This window comes from Anabas testudineus, chromosome 7, assembly GCF_900324465.2.
Source record: "Anabas testudineus chromosome 7, fAnaTes1.2, whole genome shotgun sequence".
NCBI lineage: Eukaryota > Metazoa > Chordata > Actinopteri > Anabantiformes > Anabantidae > Anabas > Anabas testudineus.
The window spans coordinates 12,016,205-12,034,551 of NC_046616.1; the positions used below are offsets into that span (position 1 = coordinate 12,016,205).

At 41.4% G+C, this 18,347-nt stretch overlaps 1 protein-coding gene across 3 annotated transcripts in view; it reads right to left on the reverse strand.

Moving 5' to 3' along the window:
* The window catches only part of cpne5a (copine Va), a 63,135-nt gene extending 52,955 nt beyond the window's left edge, over positions 1 to 10,180 (reverse strand). For all 3 annotated transcript variants that reach the window (XM_026368132.1, XM_026368134.1, XM_026368133.1), the window contains exons 1-2: positions 9,840 to 10,180; positions 239 to 279 (exon numbers count right to left, since the gene is read on the reverse strand). In XM_026368132.1, coding sequence (XP_026223917.1) covers positions 239 to 279; positions 9,840 to 9,949 — 151 coding nt within the window. In that variant the 5' untranslated portion in view covers positions 9,950 to 10,180. The remainder of the gene's footprint in view (positions 1 to 238; positions 280 to 9,839) is intronic.
* Between the last annotated feature and the right edge of the window lie 8,167 nt (positions 10,181 to 18,347).

Genomic DNA, 18,347 nt, shown 5'->3' on the forward strand with positions numbered 1-18,347 from the left:
TTTATACCCTGCATGCATTAAGGTACTTTACGTGAGTCTCAGTGTGGAAAGGTTGTCACATTACTGTGCAAATGATATGCAGTTATTGAAGTAACTCTTTGAAATAGCAGAGTAAACCAAATCAAAGTTAAGCTCAGCAAAAGTACAATGTAAAGCTTTGCAAAAAGATAGGAGGTGTCAGTGAACCATATTCTGAGGAATGAAAAGCTAAGCTGCAATTGGCATCAAATAAACTTACATGGGTCGGATTTGGAGAAGGTGTCTCGGTCCAGAAGGTTCCTGTAAAAAAAGGAAAATAGTTGAACATCAACATCTTATTTAAGTTTATATTAGTCTAATTATTTTCACTGAATTTTAGGCTTGTGCAACAACAATGTGACATTATGTTCCATCCTATTTTATGTAAATGCATAAATGCTTTAAAAATCCCTTTTAAAAAGTCCTTGAGTTTTCATTTCCAAGTGAGCAGCACAATAGGCACATTAAAGCTTAGTGAAAGGACACAGAGGACAGAGGGGCGGGAGTGTCAGTGATAAAACGGTTTGAAATATAATAATACCAGTGCATACCTTTGCCAAGGTTACACAATACTATACATGAATTCAATTAAGAGAAACACTCATTAGTCTTGAAACACATAAAGACAGATACACATCCTGTTACATGGCAGCCTTTTTCAGGAATTCAGGACAGAAACTACAAACACAAGTCTGGAATACAATTAAGAAAATGAAAGGTAGAGAATAATTTAAAAGACACAAAAAGCTTAATCAGCATAATTTGCAGGGAACAACTCAGTTCAACCACAGAAGAATTAAAGCTCAACAATTACATGACAAAAACCTTCTCATATGTGGAGATGTTGTTATTTTAATAGGACATATTGTCCTATCTTGTACTGTTCATTAGACAAAATGAATGATGAACACAGTATCTGTCAGGAGATTGTCACCTATGATGAGTTTCACCTATGATGATTTCACTCCTTGCTAAGAAACCCTGCAATCAGACAGATGAGACACAGACAGCGTATTCTTTGTACAAAGGGCACCCTCCTCAGTGTAACACCCTGAGAGAGTACACCGAGGGAGTTCCTTGGTCCTTTATTTATAGTCATGTGATATAAGAATGTACACAGTGTGAGTGGGTGTGATGATGTGTATGTGTGTATGGCTGTGTGTGTGTGTGAACAGGCCTATTCCGGTCCTGGGGTCCGTCAGTTATGTGTGTATGGGTGAAGGCTGTGTATAAACCAAAACAATGATAGCATGAGTACAGAGCGTGAATATGATTAGCTGTTAGCAGGAGTACAGAGTGTGACAATATGATTATGATTAGCTGTTTCACAGTTTTCTCTTAAAACACAGTATCCATTTGTCTTAATCCATATATGAGAATATAGAAGTGTGACAATCAAAGCAAAAACAGTTCCATCTCAGGTTAATAGTGGTGCAAACTAAACATGACTGCGTCTGTTTTTGCCCCAGTGACTCTGCCCGTAGGGCAGAAAGCAACAAGCCAAAACACAAATGACACCTGAGGTTTTACTGCACCTTTTGCAGCAACATGGTAACGATAAACTGAATCCGTTTGCATCAATGGAATAAATTCACTACAGGCCATGTGTGCCATGTTGCTGAATTTGACTCTGATCCAGGACTTGTAAAGCAACACTCTTGTTCAATATCCTCGGTTTGAACCGATATTAAAGGAATAAGGTTACTTTGCATTCCAGAACACCTACTCCGGCATTTCCAATGCAACACTATCAAAAAAACAGAACCTTGCAACCCGTTCTGATCGTCATCCAACACCTTTTCAATCAGCCAGGCACTCTGATAGGTTCACTGGCTCATTCAAGTTAAGAGCCACAATCAGCATTAATATTATTCATGCCATCTTTATTTTTAGCCTCTACAAGAGTGGATGTTGTGTATTTTCCGAGGGAAATTCTGAGGGTGTCCTACTCGGAAAAAAAAGGGTTTATTTGACGTTGACCTTTAAAACACGTGTGATGTGCCACCATGCAACATTTAATTCAACATTTCAAATGAGAGATATTTCGCAAATGGTTTCAATTATCTTATTAGCATATCTGTATAATGCAAAGGCCTATAAATATGTCTTGTTTCTTGTTCCTGCTTGTGAACAGGGTCAATAAATAGCTTGTGTGCCGTTCTGAACAATCCTCATCCCTTTAGGGGACAGCAGGATTTCAATGAATATAGATCAGATTTCAGGACAGAATCCAAGCAACGGGACATCATTCATGTATATATAATTCTGCACTGCTAGACACAAAATCTTCTCACAGGGATACGTGTGGGGATAACAAATGTAGCTTCTCTGGGCATTAGCCTTGGACTGACCTGACTACAGCTGGAACACTGTCGGTTATTATCATTGGGGATAACAAAGCTATACTTGATTCTCTTTTCTTATCTGTAATTATTGTCTATGCAACAATAAAAATGAATGATCTTACTGTGAACATGGCTAAAGAACATTTAACAGTGATGCACGACGAATATTAACATCTCAGATAGTCTGTCTGGCTTTTTTCAAAAGTTCACTCATTCTCTCGACAAATCTCAGTGGGATAAGAAAAGATCATTATCCTGAGAGCTTTTTTAAAGAAAGTTTGTTGTTGAAGAGGAAGTTCACTGAAAGCAGGACAAAAGTAATTAGATTCAGCTACTTTTCATCCACACCGCATTTCATGTTATCAACCTGAAATGAGGCTTATGATCACTATGACCATCTCACTGGAAATGCATTTATGAAAATGGTAAACATCACCTTTCCTATTCCTCTTGAACTCACCACCTACATTAAAACACCAAGTGCAATAATATCTGCACCGCTGAAGCATTTTATGTCCTATCAAAAATAAAAGATACGTCTGTAATGCATTATTAGATGCATAGAACAAACAGTACAAGAAATAAAATTCAATTGCATGTACAAAAAAAAAATATTAGTCCTGTCTAACCAACCCTGAGAAAGTGCTTAAGGTTTATCAGTAAATTAATCTTGAAGTTGTCGGTAATGCATATTTTAATAAAGAAGCTGCAGCAGGAAACTCTTTAAACGCTGAACTAGCATCACCAAACTGATGCATGTGCTCTGCAATCAAATTTGCAAACTCCCGGATATATAAATCTGTCAGAAAAGTGTTTTACCTGGCTAAAATGCAGTGCTTTATTGTCAGCCCTTCATTTTCCCCTACTTTCTCAGACTTGGCGAAATCATAATTGGCACCTTGGAGAAATAGCATCTAATTCAGCGGAAAGTGCTTTTAAGTGGTTTTGAATCGGGCTGACCAGTTCCACTATGAGCTGCTGCCTCATTGGGCCTTAAAAGAACACGACGAATACAAGCTTGAAAGTTACATATCTGACTGGATTAAGGGAAGAAAGGTCTATATCACATTAGAGACAATGGGAGATGCCTCGCAGCAGAAAGTGAAGGATGGTTTGCATTTTCAATTCAGTGTGACTTCACTTCCACCTCTGCCCTATGGCCCTCTACTCTTTGACTGAGCAGAGACATTTTCTTTCCACTCACACACACTTTGGGGTCAGTAGGTCTACTTTTTGTCTAATATACCCTTAAGCAGCTTCTCAACAGTCACAGTGTCAGAGAACTGAACTGGAGAAATCTGCTGCTGCAGTGTTCAGCCAACCCTTTAAAAATCAGAGGAAATATTACACTTTCCTAAAGGGTTTTTTCTTTTCATGTTATGTAGAAAAAGTTATTAAATACAGACATTTAAGGCACGACACTGCTGAAATAAAAAATCTGATGCACTGGTGCATTTCATTATTGAAAACCTCTGGATGCACTGCATAACTGAATCACCTGGACGGTAACAGGTGACGATACCAAGCAATGTTGCTTTTATGTGGATCTCAAAACCCACCCCTTCATTACATTCAACGTGCAATCTGGTCCCTTTATTAGTGACAGACCCATCTGCTGACCTTCGCTGTGATGGCACCAGGTGGCTTCTTCTCCTCCATCTGTTTAATTATTCAGTTTCTTTTCAGCCTGGGAACGCTGCAGGTCGACAATACCTGCTGCAGAGCACTCCCTTGGCGGCCATCTCACGGGCAGTGACAGAATCTCAGTCATAAAACGACGCTTCTGCTAGTATAATATATGAGTATGCACATACACTATGACTTGTTTCAAACTGGCATTTGGTGTGTGACTAATGTCCGACCTGGGAATAATATCACTGCTAACTCCACACTGTGACAGCCTGGGGTTGTGCAGAGAAAGCCTTTCTTCGCATGGAGCTAAGGGAGATGCAGACACTAATAGTATATGGCTTTTGTAACTGTGGCAGAACACTTTGCACTTGGTCTAGTGTGAATTCACTCCAATTTCCCTTCATCTCTCCATTCCATTTGAAAAAAAAACTCAAGCTGCAAATATCTATCCACACACCTATCTATGTAGTTCACATACTGGCAACATAAATCACTTTAAATTGCACACTGAGAACAAATCAGGCACAGTAAATCATTTCTAACCTCATACATATTTTGACTTTGAAATGACAGCAACTGATCATTAAATAGAGATAGAGGAAAGAAACTGCATGGATTCAGTCAAGCACAGAGTGGTGTGCAAGGTCAATTTCAATAGTGATCAGGATAATGCAGCATAGAAAGAAATTGCCTCAGAGGATAACACCGAATGATGTTAGTGAGGGATGTGATAGCTGCCACAGTATTGTATGGAATGGAAATAAGGAAATGGAGCTGTCTAATGTTGACACTTCTCTCAACCTATGAAGGTGCACAGAACCTTCAATTCATTAAAATTTAACCACTATTTCACACATTTTAGTGGTTGGTTTATACAGTCATCGGGGTGACAATGATTTCTGTTTCATGAGTTCTTGTTATGTCATTGTCGTCTAGCAGACTCATACATTACTCTCATTAAACGCAACTTGAAACAAACTTGTAATCAGACAAAGTCACACCACATTTCTTAAAAACATATCGTTTAAAACCTGATGTTTCAGATTGTGTATTAACTGCACACACACACACACACACACACACACACATACAGGAAGACATGTCCCTTTTGGTTACAGTATATAGCACAGAACCAAAGTATCTAACAGAAAAGTTCCTAACTCAGATGGGTCTACAGAAATGACAATGCCCTAACAATGAGTAGCTTGTTTAGCCCTTCGGATAAAACTGTCAACATTCGCAACAGGATGCGATGAAATCTTCACTGAGCAACCTGTCACACTATCTACGAATCTGCCACCAGCGCTCACATTTCCCCCGACAAGTTGTGACGTTAGGTCAAACATCCCTCGACACAGAAATCCACTAACATACTCTACTGATCCTTGAGGATCCTTGAAAATAGTGACAAAAGCAGTTTGATTCTTCAGAGCCAAGAGGGACTGCTTTCATTTCTTATTGCTACAACATACTCTTGACTTTTCCTGTCATTCCAATCAACACTTTCAGATGACACGGGCAACACGCTGAGTGTTATAAACCACAACGAGGCAACACAACTGTGTTTCCATGGGATCCCCCTCTGCTGTCATAACATCCCAAATGAGAATATTAATAACAGTGACACCACAACAAGCCAAGTGTCTGGGACCCAAACTCATTTTCACTGTGTCAGGGGTTCATGCATAATTATCCGCTTCATCGACCTGTGAGACTTGCCTGCTGCACACTTAACATCCCCAAAATTGAAAAGAATCTGCCTCTTCTTGGCACCCTCCTGTCTCTCAGCCTCAATCCCCAAAACAGATGTGACACATCACTCAACAGACACTCACAGACACAAGCCATCCTGTGAGATAAAGACTGCAAGCTCGCCCCAGGTCAATCTTAACCCAAAACACAAAATAAAAAGAACAGCACAGTGAAAAACACTGCAAATTGAAATTTCTCTGTTGCTCAGACAGATATTTTATTAATATTTCATGCTCTTGTATGAGGCAAACTAGTTAATTTCAAACCAGCTGCCTGCCAGGGCGAAACAAAAGGAAAAAGCAGGTCACAGAGTTTGATTGAATGGGTAACCAAGAGTAAATAAGTTCAACAGCTACAGCAGCTATTAACCCAACAACAGCAGCACAGAGTTACAGGCCACGACGCTGCATTTCAATAAACAATAGGCTGGTTTCACAGCTTGAATCCTAATTGCTCTGCTTAAGCAATTGTTTTTGACAGATCGAACAGTGATACCCCACATCCTAATCACAAAGATGATTTCATTAGGCCTCCCCCTTGCTGCAATGATTGCTTCCGGAAGAGTTCAGATAAAAAAGCATGCCACAAGATTTCAGACTGAGCCAGGGGAACAGCAATCACAGGCTTAGTGCATCAGGGATCCTTTCCTGCAAGCATTTGTCTTAGGATGCTGGTCATGTGACCCCTTTTGTGTTTCACCTGGTAATGAATCCCTTGGAAGCTGAGTGGTCTGGTTGAGTTAGATCCCCGGAGCTATGGAACGCATTGATTGGCTGCAGCCCTACTCTAAACAATCAAAGTAAATAAATGGTTACAGCGAGCTCGGCAGTAACAGCACAGGATATGAGAGGATGAACAAGATGCAGCGTCTTCATTCTTGAAATTGGCACGGGGGCTGATAAAGTTTAACATTCAATGGGTGGGAGGCTGAGCACGGGGAAAGGGAAGCTGGCTTTGTCAGCTGATTTCCCTTCTTAACAGCATACCTGTGGTGTGTTTTGACACGTTTCAAAGGACCAATACATTTTATTACATGCCCTCTGTTCATCTGTTGTTGAACGGGGAATGCAATGAAAATTCACGTTATGTGCCTGTGCCTTGTAGCTTTGATGGATATTTATTTGTTAATACTTCACATTTTATGACAAATGAATGCAGGAAACCATCAAATTCCAAAAGGTTCACATACCTTTTCTTCCCACTGTATCACGTACTTGAAATAACTCATCTTCAAATCTAGGCTTTTCATCAGGTCTTTCTGCTCTTTTCTTTTTCCTCTGGATGAAACTATCTAAAAAATTGGATGTCACACGAAATCTTTTAGGAGCAGGAAATTCTTTTTCACTTGCTGTGTTGTGATAAGTGTTGTAAACCTTTGTCTGGGTTGTCAAGCTTATCAGCGTTCCTCAGTCTGGTCACAGGGACACATACTGTACAGTAAGCTGTGTATTTACAAACAAACATGCTGCATATGAATCAGTGTGTTAAAAAAAATCTATTCATAACATGAAGATTCATGTGTCAAGCCTTCAGGGGATTTGTGGTTTTTGTAGGTGTGCACATTTTTTACAACATTCATTATTAAAAATGTGCTTCACAGCGACACCACAGCGCCGAAGCCCCAGCTTTGCTCATGTACGTGGCAACAGACTGGTGTGCCAAGATATAGAAAGTGCACATTTACTCTGTTTATAATTAAAGCATGATGTAGCAAATCACAGACAAATTCTGAAATATTTATCGGAGCTGCTTTAATTTTTTATTAACGAACACATCTGTTACTGCCACGCAAGAGTTGTGATCAAGCCTTTAAAAGCATTCGGGGACCACTGCCCCTAACCCACTGGACTGTATTCATTGGCATGTGTTTGGTAAGAGCAGAGGTAGGAATACAGGCCACTTGAGTTTAAAGAGCCATCTTATTGCTGAGTTGAAGTGCAGCATCACAGCTCAGAAGCAGATGCTCTGGGCTCGGCTCGCTGACCGACCTGTGAGCAAAGCCAATCAAAACCATAGACGGGGAACAATGTGCTATCACAGCAATATGCACTTGTTTTGATAAGGGGTTGTCTGCTTCAGCCCCTCCAGTTTGTCAGGGGGCGTTGCTGCAGCGTTGGCAGAGGGTTATGAGAATGCCTGTAGGGTTGCACGCCACAATTCAATTCCATGTGCGCTGCAATCTCAGAGCTTTCAGGCTTACTAAATCAATTACACAGAGTTGTGAAGCCTGCACCTCTCACCCACATAACACCCATTGTGCCTCTATGGGATGGAGCAGATACACACTTGCTGATATGTGGGAGGAATGGCAGCGTGCATGGCTGTGTGTTTCATACGTGTCCAACTTTTCGGCTGAGTCCAGTTCCTGAGCTTTGAAGTTGACCTCATAGGTCAGACGTGAGCTACTGTAGCAATCTCACAGTCACAGAGAGGAACCAACAGGACTTGAAGTGTTTGCATCTAAAGCAGACAATGTTTCAAGGACCAGCGAGAGGAGAAATATTTTTTTTTTCTCCTCTGTCAAACTGAGTCCTGAAGCAAGTCTTTGTTTGGAGAGATATTAATGACAGACAGGGGAGCTGCGGAGTGACATAGCCTGGGGGCTTCAACACAGATCCCGGTTTAAAATACGAAGGACTGAGGCGAAAAAAACAAGTGTATACCGAGAGGGAAATAACGCAAGTCCAGCTGCTACTCACAACAGAGGTCCCATGATGGATAACATCAGACATACCCACACAGGCAAAGCACATCTCATGTGTCAACCACACACACTTAGTCACTCGTGCTACACACAATAAAATATTTTATTTACATAAATAAAGAATCCTTTAGTAGATGGAGGAGGCTTTCCCTCCTTATAGGAGCACCCTCCCCCCACATGCCTGTTTCTCAACGCTTGACTGACTTGTAATGCAACGTGAATGCTTAATATCTAAAATGGTTATCAGCCTACATGGCTCCGGCAGTGATGGGTTTGTTGAGCATGTTCAAAATTTCAAAGTGTCTGGCGAAGCAGGATAATCAATTAGTTCCCTTTCTACATAACTGATGGAACAAATGGAGATTTCAAGAAGAATGCAGACGAGAGAGGAGAATGATGGCACCAGGGTGGTTATTAAATCTACGGCAGAATCAGTTTCAACACATGGTTTAGATGTATATAACAATAATGTAGGAAAAAGAAAGTGAACACAGTGGATTAGGACAAAATGAGGCACAGCTGGGGATCTCACTAAAACACAAATTAACCAATTTCCATGATGGCATTAATTAAAAGTGAACCAACTGTACTTTGGGGCCTGTCTAATGCCACCACACGTCGCAGCATCATTTTGTACATATCGACTCTACCTGCAGCCAGCGCTGCCCCACCCTGCTCCACTTCTTGTGGGGGGGTGCAGAGGGGCCCCATTAAAGACTAACAGTCAACGAGGAGCGACTGTTTTAGTGCTAATTTATTGTGTCGTCAGTATCTAGTGTGGTCATCGGAGCCTGTCGAGAGGTTACATAGCTTCACACATGAACCGCGGCCCCCGGGGGGGCTCACCAGCACGCCAACAAACCAAACTCAGCGATGGTGATGTCTCCTGTGAACACAAACACAAACTGAACCCCACGGAGCCACTAAACCCAGGAAACACCCTCGCAGAGCTTTATCTATATAGACAGCAAAACCTAAATCTAGAGAGTGAAACACGATAAGAAAAAAAGGATAAAAGAATTGGAGACGGTCTGATGTGCAGCATGTTCTCCACCTCCCCGACCGCCACTGAGAGAAATTCATGTTGTTGTCATTATGAAATGATAAAGATATATATTGTAAGGATGTAAAGCTACAGGTAGAGCCAGGATCTCTGAGGATGTCACCTATACAGTGCTGGCATTTCACATATTGCAAAGTATTTTACTCTTCAACACAGTGGTTCTTTATCATAAGGAAATGATGCATAGCAAGTTTCGGGTGTTGTTTTTGGCTTTAAAAGATTTAACAGCACGCTACTCGTTCCGGTGTCCAACCTCGTCACAGCCAAAACGCACCCAGAGCAGCCTGACGCGGAGAGAGCAGCATCAGCACCGGAGTGGACTCACCTGCATGACACGGTGATCTCTACTTTAGTGGCCGGGATGCTCCCACTGATGGGGTCGAAGTCGCGGACCGTCGCCGTGGCCTCGACTTTGTCCATGACGTCTCCCTCCATGCGAGCGAGAGACCCAGGCCGGCACACCGGGCCGCGTAAGACCCTGTGAACCTGCGCAGCCGACGGTGGGAAGCGGGAGCGCAGCGTAAGCGCGAGCAGGAGCGGGCACGGTCCAGACGAACCTCCTAAGTGCTGTCCATCGGACAGGCAACAGCATGGAAAGTTTATACTGGGAGGCTGGAGCGGCGGTATAGTGGACTAAATTGGGATCACATGGCAGAACGGATCGGCGCCAACTCCGCTGTTTTCCGGGCAAAGAATGAGCTCTTGTGCCAGAGGAGCATTTGAAAAGTAAAAGCTGTGAACTCCACCCCTCCTGTCTGCATTCTCCAACACGCGGGGCTGCGACTGGCACCCGCTGCAGAGTCAAGCTATTGATCTGCGGCTGGATGGATCAGATCATTTTGGTCCAAACAGCCTCTAACAGAAAATAAACAAGCAGCGAGACGCGTGAATAAAGCCTCGGATGGTGCTTTCTCCTTTTTTTTCCCCTCCTCGCCTTTCAGATCAGGTATTGTATTTTGATTTAAATGAGCGAGCTATTAAAAGTGTAATTGTCTCCTCTCGCTGGTTTTTATTGAAGAAAGCTCAAATGAGGGGTTCCGTGCAGAAGCAAAAAAATGACCTCCTCAAAATACCGACAGCATCAAATCAACCTTGGTCACACGCAACGCATGAATAGTTTATTTTCACCTAGTGTTAAAATTACATCAGTTCCTCCAGATCCAACACATCCTATTACTAATTTAAAGGCTGCTTGATGCGCTTTCAGCATCTGGACAGCTCCTTAAACTCCCGCAGCTTCATTCGCAGCCTTGTTCCTTGTTTTGCCAATAAAAAGTGACACCTACTGTATATTCATCACTGGTAAACTGCTGAAGAGATCGTGTGTGTGTGTGTGTGTGTATGTGTGTGTGTGTGTGTGTGTGTGTTAACTCCCATCTGTCACATCGACCAACTACCAGGAAATCTCCAAGGAAAGGATCACTGCACTTGAATGATTGTTTGTGTCTTGCAGAAGGCTTTTTAAAGAATCATTCTAAATCACCACCCATGTCCCCTGAAACCATCCACACAGGAATCAGAGGCAAATAGCTGCTCTCACAAGGAAACCAGAAATAAACTGTCTCCGAATGATGTATTCATGCACAAGCACGACCTCAGTTTGTGACATATGGAACGTGTTGTCCTCATATGTTATGCCATACTGTTTGTTCCATATAAATGCAGCATGTAGCTACTCAAACTGTATGTGCTGCACTCTACATACTGTCCATCATGCTCCAAGCTTTTTTTTCTCCAAGCAGCAAGCACAGGGGGAGGTCAATGCACAGCTACACTTCATGCATCAGGGCGTGAGACCTGGGTTGATTGGGCGATGAGGGCTGTACATTTCGGACACAGCACCACCAGAGCACAGCTTCATCATTAGCCACATTCACTGGGTAATTAAACCCTCCGGTGGCCTTTAGTTGGTTGATTTCGAGCTCCCTTCAGCGCTCTGTTCCACACCACCTGCTGAGAGGGTCTGCACTGTTCCCACCCGCAGCTACCCCACTTGCTATAGCTGTGGCAGGAGTATAATTACAGCTGTACGAACTCTCTCTGTAGGAAGTGTGTGTGTGTGTGTGTGTGTGTGTGTGTGTGTGTGTGCATGTGTGTGTGAGCAGTGATACCATGCAGACTTGCTTAGCATCAGTAGAGAGAGTAGGACAGATGATAGGGTACAAACTCCAACATCACTGGTGTTCTGCATAGAGTAACAATTATCCTACAACAGCAAGAACAAAAGATTAAAGATACTAGTAGTTACTCTAACTGCAGTTTTCATTTCATATTACTGCAACTACAAAACAGCAAAATTACTAAATACATTTAAAAAAATGACACTTCTGATGTGCTTTTACTTGAGTAGTTCCATTTTCTGCTATTTAAGACTTATTTATTGTTAAGTTTTAAAGTATATACTCTGAAGCTGAAAGGCAGTAGAGGGTGAGGTAAAGATAGTGTACTGCTGGAGGTGAAGGTGACAGGTACACGTGTCCTCAAATCATGTTGCAACCAGTCATATTTCAGTTAAATGTGCACCGAACATATTTTTAAATTCGATAAACTTTCCCATACACTCATTTACATTTGGATTTAGTCATCTGGCCGACGCTTTTATCCAAAGCGACATATAAGTGAGGTACAAAGTACAGGCAGGGTACAGCATAAGGAGGTCTTGCCTAAGGACCGCCGCCAGAGGCCACAGCTGGAATTTGAACCCCAGTCTCCTGCATGGAGGGAGGCGAGTTTACCACTAGACTATCCAGACACCCTGTTTCCATTCATTATCATTGTCCACTGCAAAAAAACACCAAGGCTTTTTAACAGGTGATATTTGCCACTGCAGTTTCATAAGTGCCTACTTAATTTTCCAAAATCTAAACAGGTAAATTATCTGCACTTATAGCGCATTTCGATCTAACAGGTACCCAAAGCACTTCTCATTCACCCTTTCGCAAACTGAATGGAAAGACTCACCGGGGGCAATTTGGGGTTCAGTATCTTGCCCAAGGATCGTTCGACATGTGACAGGAAGAGCCAGGAACTGAACCACTGATCCCACGATTGGTAGATGACTGTGCTACCTCCCGAGGCTCAGCCACCCCTTAGGCTTAAAATAATGTAGGAAGTTTATTACTTTGTAGAATAAAATCATTTAGTAATTTAAGTCAGGACTTATCTTCTAAAGACTGAACATTTTATGTGCGATCCTTGATGTGATTGACTGTAGTTGCCCTAAAGGTGTGCTCTAAAAAAGTGTTTTGTTGGACCCAATATGATTTTTTCTTCTTGAGTTAATATTTAGTATTTATAAGCATCATTGTTAATTGCTTTGTTGAAAATACATACAGTGCTCTGGATAAATTTTAGACTCCAGCATTAGACAGTAAATGTGTCACAAAAACCAAAACAAGGAGCGGAAAGAGAATCAAAATCGTAAGTGATCATTTATCATTGTAAAATGTAATTTCATAATTGAATTGTTAATAAATAAATGCAGCCTTAAGTGCACTTTTGAATGCAGGATTTCTATTTAACTACATAATTGAGTATACTTCTGCTGTTGTACTGCTACATTTACTGAAGTAATGATCTGAATACTTGTCCTACCACTGAACATTATGATCCACCAAAACATCTCATGAGAGGGAGAAAAATATGCTGCATGTGCATGCTGCCGGCAATTCATGTTTAAGAGAAACTACGAGATCTAATATCTCTGCAGTCTAAAACACACTGCAAGGATCTACTTTAAAATGAACATCTGCCAAGCAACATACTGTAAATGTTTCGGGAAGAAATAATGGATTCAAATTCTCTAGATGATTGTTGCTAAAAGTGGAATTTAGTTTGTTTTCGTTTTACATTTTGTTTTGGTTTTCAAAGTGTGTTATGAAGCAGATACATTTCAAGGACAAGTTTGCCATCTGTAGCAGACCTTCCTGTGTTTCAGTACACAAAACCACTGACTACTGCATGAATGAACTTAATTTCAGTATCTCTCTCTTTTCCTGCTGGGAATAAATGATGTTATAATGCCCAAACACAGAGTTAAGCTGTTGAGGGCACAAATTAGCAGCCCACTGGTATCAAACTGTAGCAGTGCAACATCAGACATACTGACAGTGGAACGTCTTCAGCAACGCATGCTAGTATCTGTTTGCACAAGGCTCTCTTAGTGTTTTTGTAGCTTTACCACATATATCAATGTTGTTTATCATTGGTTGCTTCAGCTACAGTTTTTATTCTTTGACTTTGTCCAGGACATTTTACACTGGCAAGAAAAAGCTCCGAAAAACTAAGATGTTATCAGACGATTTTCAATCTGAAAAATATAAAAACTCATCAGTCTATACTTGTCCTGAGAAGGGAAGGTTATTCTCTATGAGATATAGCCTAGAAAACCTGTCCGCTACAGTCCTTAGAAACACACTGCAACTGGATTCAGTGAGGACCAAAGACGCAGCAGTGGGTCCAGGTGCACATCTGTCAAGGAAGACAAGTACTTACAAGGTTCCTTCTTGAGAAACACATGCCTCCGTGCCCCTGAACCGGCGACATTATTGAGCAAAACAAGAGAGAGTGTACACAGTCACTGTGGGAGACTCAGGTCTTCTGGTCCTATGGGCAGAGTTACAAAAAAAAACGGTTGCAGTGAGCCTACATGACTCGATGATGTCTGGGGTGTTTGGATCTAAGTGAAGAACATACAGTACAGAGCTCATGAAAAGATGATAGATGCCTGCCTAACACCCTCAGAGAAGCATGGAGGTGGAAATGTGATGATCTCTGCATGCCATGGAGATGGGCAATCAGCAGCAACTAAAACTTGTACTGCCGCATAAACAAAGGAAGAAGCAGAAAACAAACTGAGTCAAGACAATGTGCAACGACAAAACAAAAGCTGCTGCTGATAAAATCTCAATCAGTACATGTCAGTATGTTTATAGCAGCAGCAGAACCTCACACTTTAAACTCCACGTAGTATCTTTAATAAGCATGAACACTAACGGAGCAACTCATTCTTCCATCATATAAATCAACAATGCTCCTGTGCTGAGCTGGAAACAAATCTGTCATTTTCCACTTTGGATGATCCAGTCACTTTGGCAGCGCTATAAAGAGGGGGAAACAGTGAACATTAAATCCTTCAAGCGTGCCGACGTTTAAGTTATAATGAGAGGAGCAGTGCTTGGATCCTCAGTCATACGTAACAGTGCACAGAACAAATTAACAACTGAATTGAGCTGAAAGGCGACATGCAGTCCAATAGTGATCAACTGCACTGACGTGAGGTGGACGAAGTTTCACCAAGCATACAATTAGTGGGATATGTTAGAGAGCAAAAAAAAAAAGAGACGATATACTGAAAACATCATGAGGACGGTGCTCCTTTATCTGTGTACTGTATATGCAAATACACATATGATACACACATACTGTGTGTGTATCAGTATTACTGTCTGTAGCAGAGACTGTCTGTGTGGTGTCCGCAGCCGCTCCAGCACCCTCACTAAAACACTAGAGCGTGACTGTTTTCAGTGGTGGCGACAGGAAACAGCCATGTTTTACGGTGGTGCAGCTCTGCCACTTCCTTGTCAGAGAGTTCATTATGTTGAGAGAGAGATTCACGGTCCCATAAAGTGGAAGTAGTTCTTGCTAAAAGTGCAGTGGAGAAACTGTACAGTATATCTGACTGTACAGTATGTGCTGTCTGAAACCCGGTGCACAATTCACACATTAAATCTTTTTGTAATTTGAGTCTCGGGAAATCTGCTGTGATAAAAGGTGGAGAATCACAGTCACAGGTACAGTTGCAGTTATGTAAGTTTGCTTTGAAAAGCTCAGGTTCACGGAGTGGGCGCTCTGTGGGTTTACTTTGAAACGCGTTGCACGTAACTCAGGGTAATTCATTCAAATAGTCCTCCCTTTGCTTACATCGAGAGCTGTCATGCAAACAGGAACCTTAAAACCTTTCATAATTCCCGAGTGTGATTGCAAGTGGTAAGAGAAAACGCTTGCACATTTTAATATAAGAAAATAATACTGGGAGCGTTTCTCATATGCTCTGACAGATCTCTCGGTTAGGCATCTGTGACAGCAGGGAGGACTCGACTGTGTGTTGGGCTGACTGCCACCGTCTTCCACCTCATATCCGAAACACACTTTAACTTTAACTCAGCTTTTGGATACTTGTAAAAGTCTTGTTTATTTTCTTGAGTATTGCAGCTCTGTTTATGTGGGACTTAGTTTCTTGCTCACCTGCAGTTGGCTCAAAATGCAGCAGTGAGACTTCACACTGGTGCCAGAGGGAGAGACTGCATTACTTCAGTGCTGACCTCCCTTCACTGGTTACTAGTTAAATTCAGTATATGCAGTTGTTTGGTATGGCTTTTTAATTTCTTTTTTAAATTGCATCATGGTGTGTTGCCAGCTCTTAATGTGTGGTCTAAATTTACAGGTGACAAACCATTTTCAGTTGCTCCCAGACTGTGGCACAGCTTATGTGTGTAAGATCATGTAAGATTAAAAGACTCACTTCTAGGTAGTTGCTTTTGAATCCCCATTAAATTAAACTTAATAATTTATTTGTTCTAAATTGCATGTTACAGCTAGACCCCTTTAATTCTCTGATATTCAGCTATTTAAAAAATTGTTTTCTCTCTGTGAACCACTTTGGTCAGACCTTTTTTTTTTTATTGTGTTCTGTAAATACTCAAGTTGTTGAACCAACTTTATTACTAACTCTAAATATTGTCTTTACAAGCTCCAGCTAATCTGACAAACTCTGGACATCACTGCACCATCTTTGCAGAAATCTAATTCATGTGAGTAGAAGGACTAATCAATGCATTGAGTTGCTCTACTTAAATGCCAAGCTCTAACAGACAGAAATGATCCCCGGGGACATCATTTAGGGCTCGTCAGCTGGATGAGGCACCTCCCTCTGAATACCAAGAGCCCATCAACTTGTTAGAGACATAATCTGAAAAAGTTAAGGTCTCTCACATCTGCATGCCTCTGGAGGGTTTCCCTGAATACCATGGTGTTGCCACATGTCTCCTTGCTTCACTTCGCAGGCAACTCATCATCCACCAGCAGCCTGACCCAGATCCAGCCTTCCCAATGCTCACATCATATACATATTCATTGGTCTCTGTAAATCATAAGACAGCCCCTTGAGCAGAAGAGAAAGCTCTCTAATTAGTTGCTATCATCTGGTGGCAGCTCATTGGGCTGCGTTAGTCTTGCCTGCCATGTTTTTGTCTCAGTGCACTGCTGTAGTCGTTTTCGTGCAGGTTCAATACTGGCTGTCATCTGCCATGTCTGTGGTCACTTGTAAGATAAGGGTTGTGATGAGTTCCTGTGACTCATTCTGCTACGTTAGGTTCGGTAAAGTAAGCACATTATATTCAGTATGCTTGAAGCTGCTGTGGTAGTGCTCCAGAGAACATATAACATGATTGACTACTCAGAAAAATACACTTTAAAAAGTATGCTTGCCTACTTCAGTGTGTGGTACCGTTATCTTCTCAACCCAGAAACGTACTGGGTTATTCATTTATTCATGCAAACTGTTTCCTGTAAAAAAAAAAAAATTAAATTTAGAAAAAACTAACTTCAATTCAGAACAGGCATTTTCAATTTCTACTGTAGTCTGATAAACAGTCCTCCAGAGACAGGGGGTTTTCAGAGTTGTGAGAGACAGGTTAAAATCAAAAATCAATGTGGTAGAATCTGATATGCCCTGATTTTAATCCACAGTGTGGGTCAAGCCATTAAGACACTGGATGCCAAACCTCCCATGATGCTTTTTGATTGTGTATTTTTGTAGACCTTCATTGTCTTTCACAGTAAAACCACGGTATGTGGTATATTAAGGTTTGATTTCTTGTTAAATGCAACCAGAATCTTTTCCTAATCTTTACCATGTCCAAGTTGCCATGTGTTAATATCGTAGAAAGCATGAGTTGTAAAACAGTTTGAATGGATGTAAAAAATGTTGCTGAATTGAATCTGGAGTTTTGCACTATCCAATATCAATGCCTTTGTCGATATCAGATGGCGATGTGGTTGAGTACACCCTGTGACAGGCAGATTGGCTTTGACATATGAAATCGATAGAGTGGCCCTTTCAGATTGGAGGTCATTTTCAGAAATTAAAGTAGGGTCAAGCAGTCACTTCTTCAATATGAAAGTAATTCATGAAATGAATGAACTCATTGTCCAGGAAGCTATGGGAAAACATCTGAGGTGCGACTTCATAAGTCATGAAGTTCATGCAGCTCAGTGGTCAGAGCTGATTACATACAGTCAACAGTCAAAACACTTAGAAACTGTCTTATCACCCAGGGAGCTGCAAATTAAAAGAGAGCTGTTCTTCTTCCAGTCTGAAGTTTGACAGAAACAGACAAGTTAGAAAAAAAAGGCAACACAAAGACAAACAGTGCACACATATGTCTGTATTTCTGCACTGTTCTCTACTAATATTACAATATATGACTAACCTTCACACCAAACTAGGCCTCATGAATATCCTGGAAACAGCGAGCACAGTCTGCCCTATTTGCAAAAATGTTCTGTCTTTGCAGAAAAAGACAAAACACTTGCTAACACTTAGCAGCTTCCACAAAAATATTTATTTTCAGAAGCCAAATTGCAAGAAATTCCTTCATTATTGTTGTATGAACCACAATCTGCACGGTGTCCAGTGTCAATCAATATAACAAAATGAAGTGAATCACCTCACAGGGAACGAGCCTGAGAGAAACGTATATCTGTTTCTCCGCTGAATCCCAGGTCACAACATCATCTAAATTTTCCATTTCAGCATCTTCATGCATCAGCA